The sequence below is a fragment of the Eulemur rufifrons genome, chromosome 21, assembly GCF_041146395.1.
Source record: "Eulemur rufifrons isolate Redbay chromosome 21, OSU_ERuf_1, whole genome shotgun sequence".
Taxonomy (NCBI): Eukaryota; Metazoa; Chordata; class Mammalia; order Primates; family Lemuridae; genus Eulemur; species Eulemur rufifrons.
Window position 1 is genome coordinate 17,766,915 of NC_091003.1, and position 25,897 is coordinate 17,792,811.

Below are 25,897 nucleotides of genomic sequence, written 5' to 3' on the forward strand. Positions count from 1 at the left end.
CAGGTGGACCATTTTTATCTCCTATGCCATTTATTCTTTTTCAATTTTGAAACAGAGTGTCACTCTGTCACCCTGGCTAGAGTGCGGTGGCCTCGTCATAGCTCACTGCAACCTCAAACTCTTGGGCTCAAGTGACCCTCCTGCCTCAGCCTCTTGAGTAGCTGGGACTATAAGTGTGCACCACCACACCCAGTTAATTTTTCTATTTTTAGTAGAGATGACATCTTGCTCTTGCTCAGGCTAGTTTCGAACTCCTCACCTCAAGTGATCCTTCTGCCTCGGGCTCCCAGAGTGCTGGGATTACAGGCGTGAGCCACCGTGCCTGGCTTCTTATACCATATTTTTACTGTACCTTTTCTATGTGTAGATACACAAATACTTACCATTGTGGTACAGTTGCCTGCAGGGTTCAGGACAGTCACACGCAGTACAGGTTGCAGCCCCAGAGCAACAGGCCGCACCATATGGCCCAGGTGTGCAGTGGGCTACACATCCAGGTTTGTGTAAGTTCACTCTGCGACGTGTGCACAGCAACCAAATCTAAGGACACATTTCTTAGAACGTGTCCCTGTCACTAGGTAACACATGACTATACCAGTGATTGGTCAGTCTACTTGGCTGTAGCACAGACACCTCCCTTTGTTCCCTGGACCAAACTCAGCATGCGTGTTTCTCCCGGTTCTCTTTTCCGGTGTGAGTCTTCCTTCACTCCTGGCTCCCCTTCACAGCCAGACCAGCACACGAGTGTCTCTCAGCTCCACTGACAGCTGTCTGTCCTCACGGCCCCCAACCCTAGTTCTGGTCCCCACAGTCTGTCGCCAGGATGACCACGACAGCCTCCTGCCTCGCCTCTCTCTTTCTGCCTCTCCCATCCATTCCTCAGAGGGATATTTCACAAACAAAACTCTGGCCACATCACTCCGCTGCTTGTAAATGTTTCAATGACTCCCCACTGCCCATAGAACAAAGTTCAAATTCCTTAATGCGGCCTCCCAAGTCCTGAGAGCCTCTCTGGCCTCTGTCGCACTCCCTGCCTGTCACGCTGCCACCTCAAGTATTTGCAGCTCCTCAAACATCGCGGGCCTTTTGCACTTGTGGCCTCTCCTCTGCCTGCCTGCCCTGTGCCTCGTCAATGCGCCTTTGCAGCTTTAACCTGTCCCTCCAGGAGGACACTAGAGCGTCTCCCATCACAGCTGAACTCCCTCCATCCTGTGGCTGCTGGTTACAGGTCTTTATTCCCCCACCCCACTGTGATCACCCTGAGGTCGCATCCGAACGACATCTGTGTCCCACTCCAGGCCTGGCACCCACAGAGGAGATGCTTCGGGAATGGTAGCTGGTTCTCTGGCCCTGGGAGCTTAAAAGCTTTGGCTCCTGTTCTCGCTCTGCAAAGGATTTTCTCTGCAGAGTTGGGCCTCAGTTTCCCTGTCTGAATAAGGGGTGAGAGCTTTGATCTCATCTAGATGGGCTGGGAGAGCCCAGTCACGCCAGTTCCTGCAGTGCACGCTCATGACCACCAGGTGTCACTGCCGTACCACAGCATGGCCAGCCTCTCTGAAAGCTGCACTAAGGGGGGCTTGGTAGGTGGCTTGGGTATAGGAGCCCTTAGGGACCTTGCCAACACTGGACCCCATCCCCACCTGTCCCCAACAGAGCCAGGCCCCCAGCCCCCAAAGCCGCATGCAACCCCCAGCCCAGCAGTTCCCTCCCAGGCAGGCAGCAAGCAGGGACAGAAGTGCAGGTAGACCATGGGGAGGAAGTGGATGCACAGGGGCCCTGCTACCTCTTGGGAGACCCTTCCCACAGGTGGCCTTGGGTTTGGGGACTGGTCTAGGGTATCCCAGGCATCCTGTTCCCCTGCCAGGGGTCCCCATGAGGGGACAGGACTGCCCAGCCTAATTCTGCCTTGACCTAGCCCCCCCACCATTCCTGGGCTGGGTGGAAAATGTTTCCAGACCCAGGGCCTCTGGGAGAGGCTAGCGAGGGCCCAGGGCAGGGAGAGGGTCAGGCTCACATGGGTCTACCTGACCCCCAGCTCTGCGCATGCCCATCCCGGCTGTATTCTTAAGAGGCTCTGGAGCCACAGAGGGTGGGTGGGGACTTGGGGGGAGACACAGGGGCCACAGGGGGCTGGGGGAGGCTTGCTGGAGAGGTAGCAGGGCCCCAGTAGTCACGGGGAGACATGGGGGAGGACTCGTGCAAGGTGGGGGGCTCCCACGGCTGTATCCATCACTGACCCCACAATCTGTAACTGAGAGGGCAGGCAGGCGCTGGGTGCCTCCCACATCCTCACTGGCCAGTGCCTGCCAGGAAGTAGGGCATCCCGGCCAGACTGCACAGGGAGGGGGCGGGGAGGATGGGGTGGCAGGACACCACCCTCCAAACGAGCCATCTAATCGCCTGTCCTGCGGGGGTGTCTGCCTCCACCCTGTCCATTTTCCACCTGTCTCCTGTGTCAGCGACGGTTTCCAGGTCCCCTGATCGTGGGGCTCTTGGGCATAGTGTGTTTGTTCTAGGGTCCTGGTCCTTCCCCCATGTGTCTCTTGGGTGAGATTTCTAGGCCTTGAAATTCATTCACTACCATTACCTCCAATGATTAATTATGACAGTTTCTAGGACCCCACGTGAATCATGGGATTTTGGGGTGTGTGGTTTCTAGGTCCCCCCTTCTCATTTACTCTATGTCTCCTGTGGATGTGACAGTTTCTAGGCTCCTCTTCTCATCCATCATAGGTCCCCTCTGTATGCGATGTTGTCTAGGACCTTGTGCAAATTATAGATCTTTTGGGTATAGTGGAGTCTAGATCTCCTGGCCTCGTAAACCACGTCAAATATGTATGTAACGGTTTTGCGGCGACCCTTCCCAGGTGTTGTGCATTTCCTAGGTGTATGGTGGTGTCTAGGTTCCTTGTCCCTTTTACCATGGGGCTCCCATGACCCTCCCCATTTCCAGGCTTCCCTTTCTAGGCTTCATGGCTGTCCTAAGGCCTCCTGTCCCATTCTTCTGTGTTGATACTGTCCTCGTGCTTCCCTTTCTTCTGCAGACATGGGAGCGGAAGCCAAAGCCCTTGCTGGGAGGGGGCTATGGAGACAGGAGATGCAGTCTGGCCCGGGTCAGCCCACACTGCCCAGGAGGAACAGGCAGAGCCACCCTGGCCTGAAAAGGCCACAGAGGGAAGGCAGAGACAGGGACAAAGACAAGGTAGAGAGCACAGGGTCTGCTGACAGGGCTGGCCCCACCCAGCTGGGAGGGACAGGATGGAGGAGGGGGCTGGAGCTGAGGACTGCCAAGGCTCCTGCCTGGGCAGCTGGGGGTACGGATGGGGCGTTCCCACTGCCAGGGGCCACTGGTGAGGGGACAGTCTCCTGAGCACCCAGGGCAGGGAAGGCATGGGGAGGCCAGTGCAGGGCCAGTGCTTACCCAGTGGCTCTTCTCACCAGGGTCTCCCTTGGGGCCAGGTTCTCCCTGCAAGGAGAGACAGAGATAGAAGCAGTGAGGAAGGGAAGGACAGAGAGAGGGGGAGAGAGATTTAGAGAAACAGAGACAGAGAGTAGCTTGTGTAGGACTAATATCAGATAAAAAGGAAAAAAAAAGCTGGGTGCAGTGGCTCACACCTGCACAAGTCTGTAGCCAGGCTAATTAAGAAAAAAGAGAAAAGACACAAATTACCAATATCAGGGGGGGAAAAAAGGTCATCACTAGAGATCCCATGGACATTAAAAGGATAATAAAGAAATATTATAAAGAACTCTGGGCCGGGCACGGTGGCTCAAGCCTCCTAGCACTCTGGGAGGCTGAGGCGGGTGGATCGTCTGAGCTCAGGAGTTCGAGACCAGCCTGAGCAAGAGCGAGACCCCATCTCTACTAAAAAAATAGAAAGAAATGATCTGGACAACTAAAAATATATAGAAAAAATTAGCCGGGCATGGTGGTGCATGCCTGTAGTCCCAGCTACTCGGGAGGCTGAGGCAGGAGGATTGCTTGAGCCCAGGAGTTTGAGGTTGCTGTGAGCTAGGCTGACGCCACGGCACTCTAGCTTGGGCAACAGAGTGAGACTTTGTCTCAAAAAAAAAAAAAAAAAAAAAAAAAGACTAGTATTGGGGGGGGCGGATGCTAGATAAAAAATAATAATAAAAAAATAAAGATGAGTATTACCAGAGGTAAAGATATTAAACTATTAACTTCATTTTTTCTTTCTTTTCTTTTTCTTTTTTAGAGACAGGGTCTCACTCTGTCACCCAGGTTGGGGCACAGTGGCGTGATCATAGCTCCCTGCAACCTCGAAATCCTGGGCTCCAGCAAAAAGATATTAATTTCATAAGTAAAATGACCAGGGAGACATTAAAATCCTAAATGTGTATGCACCTAATAACAAAGATTCAAAATACATAAAGCAAAAATGGACCAAATTAAAGGGAGAAGTGGAAAAATCTGCAGTCAGAGTTGGAGAGATGGAGAGAGAGAGAAATACAGAGTCCATACAGAGACAGACACGCAGAGGGAGAGAGAAAGAGAAACAGCGATAGACACAGAGAGCCAGAACGAGGGGGACAGAAGCAGCCTGATCCTAAGAGAATGATAGGTCCCAGGGACAGGGAGCTACTGAGAGGAGATGGAGCCACCCTGGGCCAGCCAGGGAGGGTCAGGGGCTCTGGTCACAGGGGCTGGAGCCAGAGCAGGAGTCTGGGCCTGGGGGACCCTGCAGGGGTGGCTGCAGGGACAGCATCACTTACCCGCTGCCCCGCAGAGCCTTGGGGACCGGGTTCCCCACGCAGTCCCTGTGTAGGAGGGAGGAGAGGAGTGGCATCAGCTGTTGGGGGCTCTGACCTGGGGCCCCCAGGACTCCCCAGAATCCCCGACGCAGGGCTGCCTGGCTACTCACTCTCTCGCCCTTCTCTCCTGGGTGTCCAGAGAGTCCTTTGGGTCCGATGGGGCCTGGAGGTCCCTGTGCAACAAGACAGGGCTTCAGCCTCGTGTTGGGCGGGATGAACTGAGCAGGGGCTTGGGGGGCAGAGGTGCTGGGGAGGGAGCCCCGGCCTGGCCTGGGGCCTGTGGGCTCTTCATCATCTACCCAAGGCCTACCCAAGTGGGCGGCTCATGCAGCTGGGTGTTAAGAGGTCTGACCCTGGAGTCAGAAGTCCCATTCCAACACACAGACGCTGCCACGTGCTGGCCACAGCCCTGGGGCGAGAATCACCACTTTTCTGGCCTTAGGTGATAACAATACTTGCTTCTTGTTACATGGACTGAATGAGAAGATTATGGAAAGTAGTTTGCATATTAAATGATCAATGAATACTTATTGGATGAATGAATGAAAGGATGGAGAGATGAATGCAGGGACAGAGGGGTGGGAGCACTTGGAGAACAACTCACCATGTGTCCAGGACTCCCAGGGACACCTGTGGGGCCAGGAGGTCCAGGGGGACCTGGAAGAAGATAGGATGTCCTCAGGGCCGGGACAGAGTACAATGCGAGGAAGTCCCCCATCAGCTTCCTCCTGACAGCCACACCCTCCCCCTGCCATCTACTAACTCCACCCCCTACCCCGGGCCTGGACTCAACTTACCCACAGGGCCTGGGGGGCCTGGGGGCCCAGTGGGTCCCTGGGGCCAGTGGCTGCTGGTCTCAGTGAAGGTGTTGGACATTAACGGGTCCCCTGGGAGAGGAGAGACGGTGAGTGAGCAGAGCTGGGCGGAGTGGGCGGTCAGTCTTCAGCAGCCACCTCTGCCAGGACAGCTCTGACCGCCCTGCAGGGCAGCCTGCAGCACGGCTGGGGCCACTGGGCACCCGCTCCCAGGGTGGGAAGCGGGGAGAGTGTTGGCCACGCAAGTCCAGGAGGCAGGGAAACCGGAGTTCTAACCCCACTGCAGTCTAGCTGGTGACATCCAGCGAGACTCTCCACTTTGCTGAGCCTGTACTGTCCCTGTCAAATGGGAATGATAAAAGCTACTATTTACTGACCACCTACAGAGTGCCAGGCTTCTGGGCATGAGTTTCATCACAGAGCTCCTGGAGGCTGGTACTGTCACTGTCCCCACTGGGCAGATGAGGAACCGAGGCTTGGAGCGGGAGAATGAATAGCAGATGGAACGGATGGTGGGATGGGGGAGTGAGTGACATGGTGCCGGCCACGCACCAAAGACACGATGGAGAGAGGGTGAACCTGGCGCTCCACGCTCTGCCCCACATGCAGGTCAGGCCGGGCTGCCAAAGGGAGGAGGCCAAGGACGCAGGTCAAGGCCCTGCCGGGAGGAGTCAGGACCCCTCTGAGCACAGGGCCAGGCCTGCAGCCTTGGGAGCTCGGGGCTCTCTTCCTGCTGCCGGGCCTTGACCTTCCTGCGGCTCCGAAGGCTGGACTCTGGCCAGCTCCAAGGCGTGGGGAGGGCCCGATGCCAGGTAGCTCTGAGCCCAGGTTTTAGAGGCTGCCTGGGTTTGAAGCCATCCCCCCACGCCCTAGTGGTGGGACCCTGGCAGGTGACCTCCCCTCTCTGGCGCTCTGTGTTCCTTATCTGTGAACACAGGAGGACAACAGTGCCTGTTGTAGGACTGGGTGACAGGTGGCCTATCGTGGGCGAGCCCGCCACACAAGAGGCGCTGGCAGATGGCAGCGGGCACTGCGGTGATGGCTACTCCACCCTCACCCCACCCCCACCTCGACCTGCCGGGACCCCAGGAGACTCACCATGCTGGGAGATCCGGGCATGAGTTGGCCCAATGGGGGCTGGGGGCCCAGGGGGCCCAGGAGGCCCTGGTGGGCCTGGAGGTCCCCTCTCTCCTGGGGTGCCCACTGCTCCAGCCTGGCCAGGGCTCCCCGGGGGGCCCTGTGGACCTGCAATGGAATCACAGGGGCTGGGGGTGTGCAGGAGGCAGGGAGGCCCATGGTGGCCTCGAGGAGGCAGGACAAGACAGCCAGGGGCAGTGGGGCTGCCCGCCCTGGCCATCTGTGAGGGCGTGAGCACAGCACCCCTGTGCCCCGTCCCACCCAGCTGGCCTGGGCTCCCTCCGTGGGGCTGCCATACCCTCAACATCCCCCAGGAACCCTGGTCACCTGGGGTGCGCACTGCCGTTTCCCCTCCACCGAGCCCCCACTCCTGCCGGTCTGGGAGCTCCAGGAGGACAGGGACAGGTCTGACCCCACCTCAGTGCCCAGGGAACGTGGGCTGAGTGAATGCAAGAGAGGGTTTCAGGGAGGCTCGGCGGCGGGAGCGGGGCGCCCCCTGGAGGGGTGGTGCGTGGAGAAGCAGGCGGGCGCAGGGGCCCCACCCCCCTGGCCATGTTAGTCAGGAGTGGGGGAGAAAGGCCCAAGCCTGGGTCCACCCGGTGGGGGGATGGCCAGGGAAGCGGGGGCGGGGGGACAGTGGCGGGGGCACTCACCTGGCAGGCCTCGCATCCCCGCTGGGCCCCGGCTGCCGGCGTCTCCCTTGGGGCCAGCAGGCCCAGGCAGCCCCCGAGCACGGACTTGGTCTGGGGGGCAAAGCGCACCAGGTCAGCAGCTCCAGACCTGCTCCCGACCCCCCACCCTGGCCCCGCCCCCGGCAGGCACCTACCGTCTCGAGGGAGCAGCGGGGCCCTCACGCTCTCTCTGGCTCCTGGCAGCCCTGGGGTGGAGGGTAGGTAGGGGTCAGTGTCCCCACTGGGCTGGGGGCAGGGAGTCATCCAGAGTGCCCACCCCCGGCTCCACCGCCCTGCCTGGCCTGGGAGTCCCTGGAGAGACGGGAAGACGGAGACCCACTAGGGGGTTGGGCTGGGAGTCAGCGGCAGGGCGGGGACCAGACTCTCACACGGGAGCGCGCTCTGGTCCGACCCACTCACCCCGGAAGCCTCCATCTCCGGGGCTGCCCTGGGCAGCTGGGGAGCCCCAGAGCAGGGCAGGGTCCTCAGGGGCCGCTGGGGTCGGGGGCACTGCCCGCTCCATGACAGTCAGCACGGCCACCTGTGGAGGAAGAGGAAGTCAGGGACGGGATGGTACCAGGGTCTCACCAGGGACAGGCCAGCCGAGGGGGGCCTGGCACAGGAGGCAGGAGGCCCAGAGCCAGCAGAGCCCAGCATGGCCTGTGGGCCCAGAATGTCACCAGGAGTGACTGCGCTTTCCAAAGTGCGCAATTCACGACACTCATTGTAGAAGCGCCATAACACACCATCACCGCCACCCAGTTGGGCTCTGTGATCCCCGTGCTGGGCCGCGGTTTTATTCTACACTTATCTACATAAATAACAGGAAGCTTCTCTCCGTCAGTTAAAGCACCACAGGGCCATAGCTGGGAGCATTTTCGTTAAATTTGGAGAGAAGTTTGGGAGGGTCTGACGTGAAATGGAGGCCCAGAGGTGTACACAAAATCCATTTCCGGGCCCAGGGTGAAGAAGGTTCTGGAAAGTTCGTGGTGTCTTGTCAGCCGTGGTTGTGGGGGTCACGTGGGCCTGTCCAGAGAAAAGGTGACGCTCTCAGGCAGAGCTGGGACTGAGCTGCCTCTCAGGCTGGCTTCCCCTGGCGGGGAGCTCGGGGAGCTCGGGGAGCGTAGATTCTAGCACCTGCTGTTTGGAAGCTTCGTTACATCAGAGACACCTGTTCACGTTAGAGGTGTTTTCAAAGGGTGCCTAGTATTCCACAGAGCAGATGCCCATAGTTATGCAACCCCCGCTTCTGTGGCCCGGTTTGCAAATGTCTCTACTGATCGTTAACACTTCGGTAAACATTTTTGCATCTGATCATTTTCTTGAGATAAATTCCCAGAGGCGGGAACAAGGGAGCACGGGATGTGCATGCAAGTGTGTGTGTGTCTCTGTGTTTAGAAAATTTGGAAGAAAAGATGCTTCAATGTCGACAGTGGCTCTCTTTGGGGGTGTGGACAATTGCTGTGAATGGTTTTCTGGTTGTTTTCTCACATTTCTGAGTTTTTCATGCTTTTAAATCCAGAATGTCTTACTTTTTCCTTCCTTCCTTCCTTCCCGACTGGGTCTTGCTGTGTTGCCCGTAACCTTGAACTACCAGGCTCAAGCAATCCTCCTGCCTCAGCCTCCCGAGTAGCTGGGACAACAAGTAAGTGCCACCATGTCCAGCTAATCTTTAAATTTTTTGTAGAGATGAGGTCTCACTAGGTTGCCCAGGCTGGTCTTGAACCCCCAGCCTCAAGCAATCTTTCCACCTCAGCCTCCCAAAGTGTTGGGATTACAGGCGTGAGCCACCGTGTCTGGCCCACATATACAGTCTTAACTGTAATTGGGTGCTACTATCACCTCTTACTCTACAGATGGGGAAACTGAGGCACAGCCTGTGAGCAGGCTTCCCAGGGAGGGGCGTTGGAGGAGAGCCCAGGGCGTGCCTGACGGGGGAAGCTGCCTGCAGAGTCAGCTCGGGGCTGTGCTGTGGGGTCGCTGAGGGGCAGGCACCCCACATGCGTGCAGGGAAGGGGGCGGGGAAGGGGGAGCTGCTCACCCACCTTGGCCTCCAGCACCTTCAGCCGCTCGCTCAGCTCTGACACTTTGCTGCAGTTAAGACAACCTGCAGGGAGGGGAGAGGCTGGGGTTGTGGCCAGGGGTCCCAGGTTCCCCCTCAGAGCCCTTCAGCCCCCGGGGGAGGGGTGGACAGAGGGGACAGACACCTGATGGCCCCAACCCTCGGAGGAGCCCAGGGTGGGGAAGGGGCTACAGAATCGCAGCAGGTCCAGGATGGACCAGGCCCTGCGGGTTCCCTCCCACGTCAGAGCCTCCACGATGGACCCGTTTCTCCCAGGGCGGGACCAGGGACCTGACTTCTGGCAGCCTCTGTGTCCAAAATGACCCCTTTCCCAGAAGCCAGGCCAGGAAATACTGTTGCTTCCTGCCTGGGAAGAGCTGGGCCTTTGGGGACAGACAGCGCAGTCTGGACTGGGCTGGCCTCAGAGGTGCCATCCTGTGACCCTCCCCCAACCACCGTACAGCTCCTCTGGCCCCCGCCCCGTCTGTGAGACCTGAGTCATTCGTGACAGCCCCGGGTATTTACCGCCCAGCACTGAGCCAGCTGGTCTCTCCAGCCCTCACCACGACCCTGCGCCTGAGCAGGGGTGTCATCCTCCTTCACACCTGATGACGCTGAGCTCAGGGCAGGGATGAGTGGGTGCCCAACAAGTACAACACCCAGGGGCTAGTCCCAGTGCTGCCCCCTCCTGGCCATGGGGCCTTGGGCAGGGCAGGGGTCCTCTCGGACCCTCAGCTTCCTCCTCTTTAAAATTGGGACTATGAGGGGGTGTTGTGGACAGTTGTGAGATTTAAAGGAGCCAATGATGGGAAGTGCCTGGCACAGGGCCTGGCACATCCAGATACTCAGAAAAGCGTCATTTGAATAAAAAGAGGCAGCATGGGGACTTGGGCCTGCGTCTGCAGCAGTCCCGGGGTCCTGGGTCTTCTCTGGCCCTCAAAGCTCTCTGTCTAGCCTAGGGGTGGGGTCCTGTCCTTGGCTTCCACCGCTGGACCTGGCTGGCTTTTAGGACAGCTGCCACACTGCCCTGGGCCCCTGCGGGTCTCCCCCAGCCCAGGGGAGCCCCCAAAAGCCATCCCAGGACCCACCTGAGAAAGCTGTGGGCCGAAGCGCCATCCGCCGCATGGCGTTGCCCGGCCACCTGGGCTCCACGAAGGCAGCGGAGCCTGCGACTGAGGGACGGAGAGGGTGAGAGCCCGGCCGGCCGCGCCATCCGTGCCGCCTCAGCCCCCTGCTACCACTGTCGCCCCAGCAGGGACCCCTCCTCCCCTCAGAGGCTCAGAGAGGTGGGGCAATTCACCTGGGCCACACAGCATGAGCTGGGCTGAGCTGGGGCGAGGCTGGCCACTGGATGGGGCTGGTGAGTGAGAGGGGCTGGTGGCCAGGGTGAGGCTGGGGGCTTCCCCAACGACCCCAGCCACCTGCCTGGGTTCAGAGTTCGGAGCTCACAGACAAGCTTGGGTCTGAGCCCCGTCCTTTACCGACCTGTGTGACTTGTCCTCTCTGGACCTACTTTCCCATCTGTGAAATGGGATACCAAGGCCTCTACACCTCCGGGGCTGGTGTGCGGCCTGAGGATGGCCGTGTGTGCAAGAGGCCCCCTGTGTGCTCCCAGGGCCTGACACGCAGTCGGTCCACGCTCTCCCTGCCCCGCTCGGTAAGAAGAGACGAAGTGGATCCAGCCCTGGTTTTAAATGAAAACCAGAGGGAGGCCGGCTGCTGGGGCGCCCACCCCCGCCGCCACCCCTGCGTGAGCAGCTGCCCAGGCTGGTCTGGCTCTGGGGGGCCTGGTTTTCTCCACAGCTGGAGGGATGGGCTGGCCAAGCCAGGGGCGGGGGCACAGCTGGAGGGGCTGGGCAACCCGTGGCAACGTCCCCGTCCACCCCCAGGGCCTGCCTTTTAAGGCCTCGCAGTGTCGTCTGGGGGGAGACAGGACCCAAATAAGGCGTGGACCTGGCAGCTCGGAGCTGGGCTGTGGGTTGACGCAGGGAGCGAGAGGCGCCGCCGGGAACTCAAACCAGACAGGCCCCTCTGGCCAGCCCCCAGGGGGACGCTGCCAGGCCCTGCTCTGAGTCCCACCATGGGACCTTCGCTCAGGCTGAGCCTGTGTCCCCAAGGGCCTGTGACTTGCCTAGACACAGGGGGTAAACCTCACCCGGGATGGAGGAAGGTGGGTGGGCAGCCCAGGACTGGGGCAGGCCCTGGGGTCTCTGGACAGGGGCCGTCACTGTGAACCAGGCCCGTGCTACGCGCGTCACGTGGCCCAGTTCCATCCCAGCGGGCAGGTAATAACCACACTAACTCCTGCCTATGCTCTCTAAGAGGAGAATGGGCCCGGCACATTCTAAGCACTTCACGTATACACAGTCTGAACTGTGAATGGATGCCAGTTCACCTCCCCCTTACAGACAGGGAAACTGAGGCACAGCGCAGCTCACTGTCCCCCGTGCTCAGAAAAATGGATAAGTGTATAAGACTCATCCCCACTTTTCCCCTTGGAGGAAAATAAGGCAGATAAATAAAGTGACTCGCCCACGGCTGTCCCCGGGAAGGTCTCAAGCCTGGATCTGAACCAGGAAGTCCAACTGCAGGACCCACCTCTTTTTTGGGGGGCCACCAGCAGGGAGGCCGAGTGTCTGGCAGGAGCACCGGTGCCCGAGAAGCATGGCCCCACCAAGCCCTCATCATCCTCTTAGCTCCCAGGTGGAAATGTAACATGTCATTTTATTTCTCTTTTCAGGAGAAGTGCTTAGCCTAGAACAAGTGCCCGGCACCCAGTAGGACCTCAAGAGCCTCCGTAAAACTTCCGCTGATAAACACATGAATCAGTAACTGAAATAAAAGGCAGGCACAATTGTCTCAATGTTCTAATGTCACACGAGGGTGTCCCCAGATTATTCATCTGTAAACTTGTGGTTGGAAATTCTTTTGCAACCAGTTTGTTTTTAGACGTTTTGCCAGAAGCCAGAGAGAATTAGAACAATTAACAGAAACACGGCCTGACCAGCAGCACCGACTTAAGGGGCTCAAAGGAATCATGAATTTATACCATAGAGGGGAAAAAGCTTAAAGAAAGAGCAAAACCGTCAAAAAGACCAGAAAATGTTGACTTTGGATTCAAGATTCACAGAAATTATCCAAAACCTCTCCAAAATTCTGATAAATGGACAGAAATACTTTAAGGGACGTCCCAGGTTGTAAAATGGCCCCATAGCACACAAAATTCCGGTAAGGAAGAAGCCACGGGTTGGGGGAGGTCTCGTATTGGACAAAAATGTCACATCCCTCCCACTGGTGTTTGGCCAGGGGCCCTGAAACAGGCCTTGGTGGGCTGAGACCCCCCTCACCCTGGCCTAGTGGTCCCTCCTGAAGGGCTCCTCCTGGGACCACAAACCCCAGCTCCACTGTGGGAGCCCGACTGTGGGCCACTTGCCACCATCTGGGAGGTCCTCACGTGCCCTACACAAATGCGCGTGAACACACACACACACACACACACACGCACGTGCACGCCCTCCCCGAATCCCTACAGCTGCTGGGCCCATGTCACCTCCTCCAGGAAGCCTTCCTGGACAGACCAGGGCACCCACTGCTACCAAAGCACCCGCTGAAGCTCTCATCACCCCGTCCTGACCTCCAGCGCTGTCTGGAGTTTCTTCCCTCTTCCCAGTGCGAGGCCTGAGCTAAGAGGCTCTGAGCTCCTTCTCGTGGGTTCTGTGCCCCATGACACAGATAATAGCACTGAGACCCAGAGATGGGAGGCTGCCTGCTCTGCCCACTTGGCGAGAGGGTGGGAGCTGGGATTCCAACCCTGCCCTGAACTCAGAACGAGGCTGTGAAAGGTTGGGGCATGTCCCTGGGCTCCACCTCTGCGACTTTCCCTCCCAGGAGAGGAGGGGAGGGAGGGGCTTCCTCGTCCATGACTGACCCCCCCCAGATCTGCTGGGCTCCTCCCCGGCCCCGGCCCAGGTCTCCTGCAAGGAATTTACTTGGCAAATGTAAATACTCGCTGCTGGTGGCCAGGGCCGGGAGCTCCCAGAACCTACGCTCTGTCCAGCCTGGCCCCCTCTTCGGGTGGGCAAAGTTCCTGTTCGATTCCCGTGCACATACTTTACGCCAAGCCCACCCCAGGCACCAGGGATGTGGGAGTGTGACGGCAGGGTGGGGCCACCTCAGCCAGGTCGCAGCCAGTGGGACAGCCACTGCTGAGGCCGTAGATGGGAGAGGAGGCCAGCGTGGCTGAGGGGTCAACTGGAGTGAGGGTGAAGCTGGGGCGACGCTGGGCCTTGGTCCCGTGGGGAGGGGCCCCGCCTGGGTGTGCGGGACGGGCAGGTGCGGAGGTGAGGGCTCCTGGGCCTCCCAGACAGGAGTGCAGGTGGACGGGGGTGGACGCGGGTGGATTTGCGCAGTGTTTAGCCCTGGGGACGCTGCATCTGCAAAGCAAAGGCCTGGCGCCGCACCCGGCACCTGGTTAGAGCCAGGTGTGTGTGGGACGTGCCCAGCCCTGGGCGGCGGGAGGGGCCCAGGCTGCAGCCTCAAGTCTCTTCCCAGGCTACTTTGCGGTGTGACCTTGGGCAAGCTCCCCCTCTCTGCCTCCCTATCACGAGGACAAGGGCTGTGAGGGTCCACGGATGGGAAGGGACACAGGTGCTGAGGACGGCAGGACTTACACGGGGGACGCGGAGGCAGCCCGCCTCCACCAGCCCCTCTGCCCTTCTGTCTGGGAGGGGCCTCACCCGCCCCAACTCTCTGAACACGCTCCGCTGCAAGTCCTCAGCCGGCACCGCTGCGGGGGAAAGGCCCCGGCTCCAGGGTCCGATTGACTGGGTTTGAATCCGGCTCCTCAGCTCATAAGCCGCCACCCTGGGCAAGGCGTCCCCCCTACAGCCTCAATTTCTGCTTCGGGGCCTCCTGTGCCAGGGCCCGCTGGCACCATGCAGGGGACACGCACTGCTGTACCCGGCACGGAGCACGGTGGCAGCTTTCCTTCCCCTGGTCATTATTACTGTGGGAGGGTCTGGGGCCTGGGGATGCCACAGTGCGTACCCGCTGTGTGACCTGCTGTGAGACCCACACCCTCTCTGAGCCTCACTGTCATCATCTGGACAAGGGGCTGATGGGAGATCTGTCTGCAGGAAGCCCCCCTGAGTCAAGATGACCCGGAGGTGGCTGCTGCACAGGCCCGTCCCTTCACCTCTCTGAGCCTCAGTTTCCCCATGTGTAAAATGGGGCCTGTTCTAGCCCCTTCCTCACAGGTTGTCATGAACATCAAATGAGACCATCCTCATTCCTTGTGGCAGAGCGAACGTCCCCATTCTGCGGACGAGCAAACTGAGCGCAGGGCAGTGAGGTCCCTCCCTAGAGCCCGCCAGCCTCACAGACATGGAGTCCGCAGCCTCGAGGCCAGTGCGTTGGGCAGTGGCTGAGAAGCGGGGTCTCGGAGGCGGCAGCAGGCAGGGCTGCGTCTGCAGGGTCACTGCAGAATCCCCAGCACAGGGGGCGGGAGGGGAGAGGAAGACATTTACGGAGCCTCTAACTGCCAGGCGTGAGCACCTGGGTCTCCATCCCAGGTGCCTTCCAGATAAAGCCAAGGTTCAGACTTGCCCCAAGTCACACGGCAGAGCGCAGACGATCCAGGGCGGAAGTGTGGAATTCGGCTCACCCCAGGCTGCTCTGGGCCCTGCCGCCCCTGGTGACACAGCTCTCGGGCCCCAGGGTCGGGTCACAGCACTGGGCAGGCCGCGAGGGCAGTGGCCAGCAGGGGAAGCCACTGGAGGGGCCAGGCCTGAACCCAGCTGTGGAGGAAGGGCGGGGCCTGGGATGGGCCTGAAGTGTCCCCACGCCTTTGTGCCCCACTCCCATGGCCCCACACAGCAGATTTCCGGAATACTCGGGCATCCACTTGCCTGTGGCTGGGCAGAGGCCCCTCCTGTCCCACTGGTCATCCCATGGCGCCTACCAGGGGCTGCCAAGCCGCGTGCGGGGCTTTACTGCTCCATGTCATCCTGGCAACGTCCCTGGACTCTACCGCCCTGCCCGTTTCACAGCTGAGGACGCCGAGGCTGCCGCAAGCGCACGGCAGCTTGGCGCCCCGAGCGAAGGCCCCCTCCTCCAGGGTGTGCAGGAGAAGAAGCCACCTGGATGGCTGCCCGCCCCCAGCTCGGTGCCCCCTTGCACAATGACTTGCACAATGGACGGGGAGTCCCTGGCCCGAGGCCATCCAGCTGGAGTGTGGCAGAGCTGGCCTGGCTCAGGGAGCCCTGGACAGCCCCGTCCTCAGGCTGGGACCCGAAGCCCCATGGAGGGAGCTGGCAGGCATCAGGGCTGGCCTGGCCCGGTGCCCATCTCGCACCCCCGCCTCGCCACCGGCTGAGCCCTCAGCCCTCAGCCCGGCTCCTGGATGTGCGGCCTCCAGCAGCTGGGTTCAAGGGCACAGGAGCTGTCCCTACCTGTACTCAGCCCTCACCCTCTCCATGAAGGCCTAGAGACCAGGAAGGTCTGCCCTTGGGAGGGGAGATGGGGACAGAGTGGCCTTTGTCTGGGCCTGGGGGATCCACCCCTCCCCACCAGGGCTCCTCTGTGGCCTGCTTGGCAGCCGCCCCTCCTGGCTGGCGCTGCCCCGGCCCCTCAGGCCCTTCTGCCTTCCCCGCTTCCTCCCACCGGGGAGGAGAGGGCGCAGTGCCCCACGTCGCTCCCACGTGGCTGCCTCTCTGCAGGACGTTTGGCCTTGGGGGAGCTCAGCATTCCCCCCAGGTCCCCTGGGGACTCTCCCACCCCAAGTCAGAACCCGCCAGACCCCCTCCCACCCCCACTTGGTGGTGAGTTCTGCCCCCATCCCCATGCCTGTGTGACTCTGGGCACTCGAGCCGTCTCTCTGGGCCTCAGTCTCCCCATCTGTGAACCAGGCTGTTGAGGGGTCCGCAGTGGTGGCCCTGCTAGCGCCACCTGCCCTCGATCGAGAGGCTGCAGTTTACACTCGTGTTTCCGGAGTCAGGATTTGTCCTGCAACTGTGCTCACGTCCACGTGCTGCTGTGGGGACCTCTTTCCACCGAGGGAGCTCTGGGCCGGCTCTCGGGCTGCGTCTAGGCCAGCCCATCCTCTGCAGGGACACGCTTGGGAACACAGCCCCTGGTGCCCGAAGACCTGCCGCCTGCTGGGTTCAGCCAGGCGGGGGGGGGGGGGGGGGGGGGGGGGCGGGAGGACCCGGACTGCTCAGCAGAGAGGCAGGTGTCCGGGAGGAGAGAGGGCTCTCCAGGTGACAGTGTGGCCAGGCTCGGCCCCTGCCCGGGGCTCGGCCCTGAGCCACCCCGCACTGCATAGATGAAGGTGGGTGGGGTGAGAGGAGTCCCTCGCCGGGGACATGCCCCACACATGGGTGCCCAACCGCGTCCTCCCATCCGGAGGCCCAGGGGCAGGAGCAGGGAGAGGCGCCGGGCAGACAGGGCTGAATCCCGGTGTCCTCCGGCAGGGCGGGTGTAGCCACGTCTGCCTCTCTGACCCTGAACTGACTAAAACAGCCCCGTGTTCCCACGTGGTGTCTGTTACCACGTCGTACGGAAACGTCCAGATGGGTTTTTCCCGAGTTTGGAGGACAGACTTGGGATGCTGTGACTGAGAACGTGAGCTGCGCAGCAGGTATGACATTCTCCTGGGAGTGTCCCAAGAGTCACCTCGGGGGGTGGGAGGACAACAGGCACCAGCTGTGTCTGCCCTGGCACAGGGCCGCGGCTCCAGCGGGCACGGCTCTGTGCGTGTGCAGCGTCTACGGACGGAGTCACCTCCCGTGTACCTGCGGGAGGCACCTGGCCTGCTGTCACAGGGCTGCGGGAGCCAGCCGGGCATCCTACCTTCCTCGCAGCTCACCCCCGAGTGCCCGGGGCAGCACCTCCACTCACGGGCGGTCACCGTCTTGTACATCACCTTGTACATGGGTCTCACCACCGTTCTGTAGCTGAAAGAGTCCGCAGGTGGCCCGGCTTAGACAGAGTGTTCTGTGGCTTTTCCCAGCACCCCGGACACCCATGGGGACAAACGCAAAGCCTCCAGGATCCTCGGCCACCTTCGGGTCCCTTTGGAGTCTCTCTCCTCTTGCATTCTGGGATCCAGCACCCCCCGCCAAAGCCCCCAGCCTGGGGTATTGGACACCGGCTGGACAGGAAGCCCTGCGGGCTGGGCTGCAGAAGGGCGCATCCCTCCCCAGGGAGCCCTCCAGGGTGCCGCAAAGGCACGAAGGGACGGTCTGAGAACAGGCCTAGGGCCAGTGCTGCCTTTGCTCCACCCACCCTGGGGTCCAGCTGTCCCCGGCACTCCCTAGGCAGTCCCACCCCAGGCCAATGCCAGCAGCAACTCCCCTACCTGCTCCCGGGGCAGCTCATAGGCCAGGGGCAGTTCTGCAGCACTCGCTGAAGGTAGGTGCCATTCTGCACGTGGCATGAGACGGTGCGGGTCACCACGTATGAGCACCAGTTCCTGAAACAGATCCAAAGAGAGGAAGCTCAGTGCCATGCAGGGCCAGGGACTCTGGGAGGACTGTCGGTCGGGGAGGTCTGTGCTTCCCCCAGGAGCAACGAGTGCCCGGGCCGAGAGACCCCTGAGCTCGCAGAGTCCTCTGGGCCCTGGTGGGAGTCTCTGTGGCTGAGGGGTGAATTTCATGGGCCTGGGTGGGAGGGCCATGCTGGGGGCTCTTAGGAGGTCTTGGGCGGGGCTCCCCCTCCCCAACATCTCTTCTCTCCAACCTCGACTCATCAAGGCCACCGTTGCTTCCTGCCTCCCACCTGGACAACCTCAGTGACCTCTCCTCCTGCCCCTCGGTGCCCCCCTAGAGGGGTGTCACAGAATGGAAACCTGGCCACGTCCCCCCGGCCCACCCCTCGGATCTCCTGTGCCCACACGTAGATTCCTCACCTCCCGGCCTTTGCTGGTGCCGGGCACTGCCTGGGGCGCCCTTCCTCCACCTCCCAGGTGGCACCTCCTACCTTCACCGCCCCGCTGTGGTGTGACCCCTTCGCTCCGTCCTGTCCCATTTCCACCCCGACCTGAGCACACCTGATCGTTCCCCACCCTGGGTCCCGGGGCACTTTGCACACCTGTCACGCTGAATTAAGCTCATGACTCGTGCCTGCCCCTCCGCCGGCACGTGAGAGAGGCCCTGTCTCACTTCCCCTCATGTCCCCTCTGCGTGGTGGCCACGATGTGCAATCAATGTCCTGAGCCTGGAGGACTGACTTCTCCAAATGCCAACTGATAATCATACTGCACTGCAATAGTGAGCACTTACTGTATGCAGAGGGTATTTACACCCCCCTGCAATGGTGAGCCAGGAAGGCACTCCCCTGCCCCCATTTCACAGAGTAGAAACTGAGGCTCGGGGAGGTGAAGACAACTGCTCATGTCACAGAGCTGGTGCATGGAGAAGCCAGATTTGAACCCGGGAATGTGGATGGCCCAGCCCAGCTTCTGACTCCATCCCAGAGGCCTCAGCTCCTGTCCCCTCCCCATCTCCTTGAGCCACGGTCTGTGGCTCTGTGAAGGCCCCAGCCTGGGAACCTGCTGACCCTGGGCTTGAGGCCACAAAGGAAAGTGTGGGGGGCAGAGGGGGGGACCAGGCTGAGAAGGGTCACCTGAAACCATCCCTCCTTCCCCAGCCCCTGCAAAAAACACAGTGCCCATGACCCCGTGCAGGGCCGAGCGCCTGGAATGTCCCAGCCAGCACCGAGGTGTCCTCACCCCCCACGATCCAGCCTCCACCCCAGCCCAACAGAAGGAGAAAGTCCCCGGCCAGCACCGGTCAACTAACTCGATTTAGGGGCCTAGGGATTAACTCCCTTCCAGTGTGTCTGTGTTACACTGGAATCAGTGCAGGAGGAGGAAACAGCTGGGGCAAAAGCCTGGAGGTGGCAAGGCTGGAAGATGGGACAGTCCAGTCTGCCTGTGAAGTGGCAGGAGCTCAACAGAGCCCGGCCAGGCCATCCCACGCAGAAGGGACAGGTGCTTGCTGCAGCCCCAACAGGAACAGCACAAAACCGGGAAAAGCCTAAGTAGCCATGGAACCACCAGGCACAGCTGCTCTGAAGAAGCCCAAGGTGTCCGCACGCTGGGCCCGAACATCGGCTGTCACACTGGGCTCGGGGGAAAAAAGCAAGCACAGACCGATGACATAGGATGACTGCATTTCTAGTAAAATGAGAGAGAGAGAGAGAGAGAGAGAGAGAAAACTATTTACACGTGTGTACATATGCGGGTACGTGTGCATAAAGCTAGAAAAAATTACACTTTCTTCTCAAATTGCCACCTCTGGAGATAAAGAGGGCTTTCCATTTGTTTTGTCTGCTGCACAAACAGCAGCTCAATTTACCATGCTTGTTGCACGCCAGGAGTTGTGCCCAGGGCCTTGCACACATAGCTCATTTAAATTCTGCACCCTATTTTTTGTTTTCAACTCTCAGCTCTGCAGGGTGCTTTTTTTGTTTGTTTAGTTATTTTATTTTATTTTATTTTTTGAGACAAGGTCTTCCTCTGTTGCCCAGGCTAGAGTGCAGTGGTGTCATCATAGCTCACTGCAACCTCAAACTCCTGAGCTCAAGTGATCCTCATGCCTAAGCCTCCTGAGTAGCTGGGACTACAGGCAAGTGCCACCATGCCTGGCTAATTTTTTAATTTTTTGTAGAGATGGGGGTCTCGCTACGTTGCCCAGGCTGGTCTCGAACTCCTGGCCTCAAATGATCCTTTTGCTTCGGCCTCCCAAAGTGCTAGGATTACAGGCCTGCGCCCCCAAACCGTGCTGGCCTGCACCGTGCTATGACTGCCACTTTACAGCTGGAAAGCCTGCGGCTCTGGGGTCTAGGACGTGCTGTGGGCACCACAGTCAGGGCTGGAACTCAGGTCCGTCTGGTCCCAGAGCTTGCACTCTTAACTCCAGGCTGGAAATGTTTCTCCTGACAAGTAGGCAAGGATTTTATAAGTTTAAAAAGATACATTTCAAGGCTCCCCATTCTAAAGAGTCCCAGGTCTCTGGAGCTGTGGTTTTGCACATTAGGGTTTTGTATAGAGGGTGGGGACACAAGCCCCTTTGGGAAATGTGGTTCCTCTCCAGAAAAATGTGTAAAACTTGGTTTGCGAGTTAAGGGGGTTCAGAGGCTCCCTGCAGCGTATGTGACGCTCCCCAGCCTGCACGGAGTAAAGGAGGGAAGGACGGAGGGAGGAACCGGGCAGAGGAAAGTGAGAAACTCCAGATACAGGAAGGGGCTCCTGGGCACAATGTGAATACTCTACGCCAGTGTGCAAATGCACACAACACGCACATGCAATGCATGCACATGCAAACTCACGCACACACGGTGTGTACACGTGCACATGCAAATGCACATCCAGGCATACAGGGCACACATGCACAGCAGTGAGCACATGCACACGACATACTCACATATGCGTATGTGCATACAATGCACGGATACACATATGCCCACGTGTACACGCACAGTTCTACATAAGCACACAGATAACATGCACACACACTGGTACCCACAGACAGGCCAAGTCAAATCCAGCAGGACACTTAGGCACACAAATGACCACCCTCCCTGCATGAGTCCGTACCTGCAGACACAGCGCTGTGTGCCCTCACATACGTGCACACATGTGCACACATACCTCTCACATATACACAAACACGCAGAGGCAGGCCCAGGCACACACAGGGCTGTGTGCCCTAGACATAGCAGGGGGAGGTGGGCCTGCGACTGGCCACAGTTGCCCGAGCTGTCCTTTTCAACAGGGGAGCTAGAGAAAAACAATTTCTTTTTCTTCTTTCTTAATTAAAATCTCCTTCATGCGGGCCCCTGCCTGGCTCCCTGGTTTATCTCCCACAATCTGGACTTTGCTTGAATCCCGTGCTTAGGAGACATGGAGCTGGTGGCCGGCTAGCCAGACATTTTAGACAGGAAGGGACACTCAGGCCAGGTGGGTTCAAGGTCAGCCCCTCGCCCCGTTCACCTGGGGTCACCAATAACCGTGCCCACTCTCCCCTTGAGGACCCCGGCCCCCGGGGCACCCAGCACAAGCCTGAGCTCCTCTGCAGGGTCCCAGCCTGCCTGGTGGCCGTCCTGTCCTCCATCCACTGTCCAGAGGCAGCTGTAGGCTCTTCCTACCGCACAGACCCAATGCTGCCACTGCCCACCGTGGGGCCCGCGGCCACCATGGCTCCCCACCGGGTTGCATGCCCTGCTGGCCCCGTCCCTCGTGCCTCAGGCTGCTCGCCTCCCCTGCACACCCGTGCAGCCCCACTCCCGCCTCTGACCTTAGCATGCAAGGATCCCTCTACCTGGAGAGCCCCTCCCCCTTGCTCCAGCAAACTCCTTTTCATCCCCTTGGGTCTCAGCCTTGAGGCCCACGTGGGATTGGGCCTCTCCTGGGGGCACCCGTCAGCCACTCACAGTAGCCTTGAGCTACTGAGCAGGTGCAGGGGGAGGGCATGCAGCTGGGACTACGCTCAGGGATGTTTGCTGAATGACTGAATGACTGAGAACGGACTGTGGCCCTGGGCAGAGGAGCCAGCAGGTTCCAGGAGATGGGGTCCATCCCTGCTGTCCCAGGGGCTTCCCGCCCTGGGGTGTGGCCAGTGATCAGCTGCCAGGTGAGGCTGGCGGGGAGGTGAGCGCAGGGGCTCAGGGAGGCAGCACTTCCCTGCTGGGTGTGCCGATTCTGCCCACTCAGCAGAAGTGGGCCCCCGGGAGGGGAGAAAACAGGCCAGACCAGCTCAGCCTGGCATCGGCCAACCCCACTAGGGCCCCCCCACCTATACCCACACTCCACCTCCTGCCACGAGGGGCCCAGGGGACTTTGTATCCAGAGGGCCCGGGGCTGCGATTCGGAACAGTGATAGGGGCTAATTGCGGGAGGCAGCCAAGCAGGCCCGGGGCCAAGGCTGTCAGGAAAAGGAGAGGACAGAAAGGAGCCGGGTGGATGGGGGTGGGGTGACAAGAGCCAGAACCCCACACTGGGGGCGAAGTTCCAGTCCTGGCTCTGCTGCTTCCTAAATCAGTGACCTTGGACAAGGCCCTGACCCTCTCTGTCCTCACTTTGTCCATCTGCAAATGGGGAGCGCAGAATCTCCTCTGGCAGGGGAGGTGTCACGCAAAGCCCTTAGCTCAGCGATAACAGCTATTGTTAATTCTTATTCCTGGACTCTGGGGCCACAGCCCTGACACGGGCCCCACACCCGGCAGCTGCGGCCCAGGGGCTTCCCAGGGGAAGCTGTGTCCAGGGGATACCAGCACAGTACCTTCTCCACAAGGTCCTCCCCTTGACTTTGGGATAGGGATTATCAGGCTCCACATTTGACAGAGGGGGAAACTGAGGCTCCAAGGGACAGCACCTGCCCAGGGTGCACGGAGCTGGGATTTGAGCCCCGCAGAGAGCGGATGCGGGAGATACTACGCATGTCAGAGCTCTCCACCCGCCCTGATCCTGGGATTTTCCCAAAGGAAGCCAATGCTACAGGGGTTAGTGGCCTGCGCCAGGACGCTCGCGATGGCTCGAACCCTAGAGCTGCTGCGCTGAGATGAGCAGTTAAAGGAAGTGGCCTCAGGCTGGGCGGGACCTCCGTGGGGCAGGAAGCAGCCCCAGCAGGGCATGAGGGGCTGGCAGGGGCAGGGGCCAGCCAAGGCAGCTCTGCGCAGCCCCTGGGGACCCTGGTTCCGGGGGTCTCAAAGTCCTACCACATTCCTGGGGCTGGGGGAGGCCGCTTGGATGCCTTCCCAGGCCAACCCCTCCCCAGGACAAAGCCTCTTTTCTGCCTCTGGTCCCTCGGCTGCCAAGGGGTGCCTGGAGCCCCAGGCTGGGGGTGGAGGGAGGGCTGACAGAGCATGACATCCCCATGCTGTCTCCAACGACGCTGGGACAGGGCCACAAGCGGAGGTCCTGGCAGCTGAGGACCAGACTCCTCTGGCCCGAGGCTCCTACCACACTTAACGCTGGTGGAAGCAGTAACCACCGTCCATGAGGTCCCACACTGGTCCTTCCCAGGGGGGACTGTCCACCCTCCGAACAGGCCACAAGCAGAGATAAGCAAAGGAAAAAGGGAAACAGGAAACTGAGCAGTGACCTGCCTGAGATCACACACCAAGTGGGTGACGGAGCCAGGAACAAAACCTCGTTCTCTCTGAGGCCAGAGCTCCTAACTTCTAACTATGACCTACAAACGTTTCCCAGCACCCAAGCCGACAGCCCCTCTACCTCCTCCAGGAGGGCTGCTGGGGAGAGAAAGACACTAGATTTGCAAACTGGCCTGGACTGAGGGGCCACTTTTCCCCTCTAGGACTCAGTCTCCTTATCTGTAAAATGGAAGCAATAGCATTGCCCACAGGGCTTTTGTGACAATCAGGCTACTGTGACAGCCACCTGTGAACAGATGGGGTGACAGTCCCCAGTGATCAGCAGATACTTGCCCATAGCCGCCATCCTGCTCCCACTCAGGAAACCCTGGGGTGCGAGGAGCCCAGGCTGGGGAGCCCTGCCCTGGACTGGCTGGAGGGGGTTCTGGTCCTCAAGCTCTCTGACCATCATCCTGAGCCCGACTCTGGGAATTCCGAGTTCAAAGTCTCTGTCATCTGAGCATCTGGGGTCCTGGGGCTCATATGCGTGCTCCGGGCAGGTCATACCCCCTCTCTGAGCCTCAATTTCCTCCTCTATGAAACAAAGATCATAAAAAGCCTCCAGTGGCAGTTGGGAAGATTCTGGAGGCAACGGATCCAGGCCAGCCATGGTCAGCACACAGTAGGTGGTGGTTATGACATCTGCCACGTGTCTGTCCCTGTCTCAGACAACTGCTCTTCTGGATGTGATGCCTCAGCCACCTCCATGCTCCGGCTCAGCCCATGTCACCTGCTCTTGCTTGCCCAGCGGGGCATGCTGGCCCCTGACCACTGGGAAAGGGAAATTTCTGAAAAGAGTTAAAGAATTGAGGCCGTAGGGGGCAGGGGCTGGGCAGGCCTTTGAATGGGATGAAAAGGCCTGGAGAGGCCTGGCTGGTCCACATTGTCTGCCTTGGACAACGGCCTGGCTCGTGAGAGGGGACTCTGGTGGGGGCAGGGGCTGCAGCCTGAACATGGGCCAGGGCAGGTTCGAACGCTGTCATCAAGGCCAGCACGACAGATTTGAACCCAGCTCTGCAATGCATAACCCATGAGCCTAGAAGATTATGTCAATTCCTGGGGCCTCAGTCTGCTCATCTGTTGAATGGGGTCAGTTTTCCCTGCTCCATTCGGCCCTTGAAGGATTAATGGTGACACTGTATGTAAGAGCCCCACGGTGCCAGGTTCTGGGAGACACTCCATAAAGGCCAGCGAGAGAATGTTCCCAGCCACTAGGAGAGCAGCAGGAAGGCACAGTGACTCCTCTTGTCTCTGTTCCAAATGCCAGGTCCCCGGGGAGCCTCCGACACGACCCAGTGGGCTGTGAGGCTCCACCCCAGTCCTTCCTCCGAGGGAAATTAATAGCCCGGGTGCTAAAAAAAGCCAGGAGCAGGGGAAAGGGGAGAGGGGGTCCCCAAAGACTTGGCGAGGAGGGGTCGTGGGCCTTTCCCATGTGCAGGGGGAGGAGCCCTTGGGCCAGGGCGACATAAGTCCTGGGGGGCTTCGTCCTCCTGTGTGTGCCCCTTCCCCCTCCTCTCCGCTGGGCTGAAGGGGAGGGAGTGCGGAGGCTGCCGGCTCCGGACACTTGGGACGAGGGACCTCGCACTCCCGGAGCTTCACCAGATAGCGGTGGCGGGGTCCCTGCCCTCGCCCGCGCTGGCACTGGGGTGGGCACGGGTCGCCCTCCCGGTCCCGGCCTCGCACGGCGGCGGGGGTGCGCATGTGCCCGGACTCCCGGCCCCCCGGCTGCACCGGCGGGGCACGGAGGCGGGGACGGCCCTTACCTGCGCCCGGAGAACGGGGCTCCCGCGACGCTCCACGCGGCGCCGCCTCCCGGGAGCAGGAGCCCGAGGCAGAGCAGCGCCCAGGCCCGCGGGCCGCCCATGCTGCGCCCGGCGCCCTCCGCGCGCGCCCCTCGCCGTCGCCTGCCCCCGCCCGCCGTCCCCGCCCGCAGCCCGCCGCCCGCGCCGCGCGGAGCCGGTCCCCAGCGCGGCGGCGGAGGGCGGGGCGGGGGCGCGCGCTCCCGGCCTCGCCCGGCCCCTCGGCGCGGCCCCCCGCCCCTCGCGCCGCCAACCCGGAAGGAGCCCGGCCGGGCGCCCCCGCCGGGAGGCCCGCCAGGTGCCCACCTGAGCCCGCCGCCCTGCGCCCTCGCCGCGTGCCCCTTTCGGGGGCGGGGTGCCGGTTCCGAAGTGCCCTCCCACATGTTGCAGACTGGGAAACTGAGGCCCGGGCCACGGCCAGGACCCGAACCCAGCACGCCTGAGCGAATGATGTCGGGGACTCATCCCATGTCTCGACGTCTCTGCGGG

The 25,897-nt window shown here is 60.4% G+C and overlaps 1 protein-coding gene across 4 annotated transcripts in view; it reads right to left on the reverse strand.

The window, feature by feature from the left end:
* The window catches only part of EMID1 (EMI domain containing 1), a 32,981-nt gene extending 7,475 nt beyond the window's left edge, over window positions 1-25,506 (reverse strand). For 2 of the 4 annotated variants that reach the window (XM_069497094.1, XM_069497093.1), the window contains exons 1-13: window positions 25,373-25,506; window positions 17,815-17,928; window positions 17,307-17,410; window positions 10,547-10,630; window positions 9,442-9,503; window positions 7,817-7,937; window positions 7,379-7,468; window positions 6,687-6,833; window positions 5,571-5,660; window positions 5,378-5,430; window positions 4,884-4,946; window positions 4,735-4,779; window positions 3,422-3,466 (exon numbers count right to left, since the gene is read on the reverse strand). In XM_069497094.1, coding sequence (XP_069353195.1) covers window positions 3,422-3,466; window positions 4,735-4,779; window positions 4,884-4,946; window positions 5,378-5,430; window positions 5,571-5,660; window positions 6,687-6,833; window positions 7,379-7,468; window positions 7,817-7,937; window positions 9,442-9,503; window positions 10,547-10,630; window positions 17,307-17,410; window positions 17,815-17,928; window positions 25,373-25,473 — 1,119 coding nt within the window. In that variant the 5' untranslated portion in view covers window positions 25,474-25,506. Of the gene's footprint in view, window positions 1-3,421; window positions 3,467-4,734; window positions 4,780-4,883; window positions 4,947-5,377; window positions 5,431-5,570; window positions 5,661-6,686; window positions 6,834-7,378; window positions 7,469-7,551; window positions 7,603-7,816; window positions 7,938-9,441; window positions 9,504-10,546; window positions 10,631-17,306; window positions 17,411-17,814; window positions 17,929-25,372 lie in introns of all 4 variants that reach the window. The other 2 variants (XM_069497091.1, XM_069497095.1) reach the window with 2 other exon arrangements.
* Window positions 25,507-25,897: the final 391 nt, after the last annotated feature.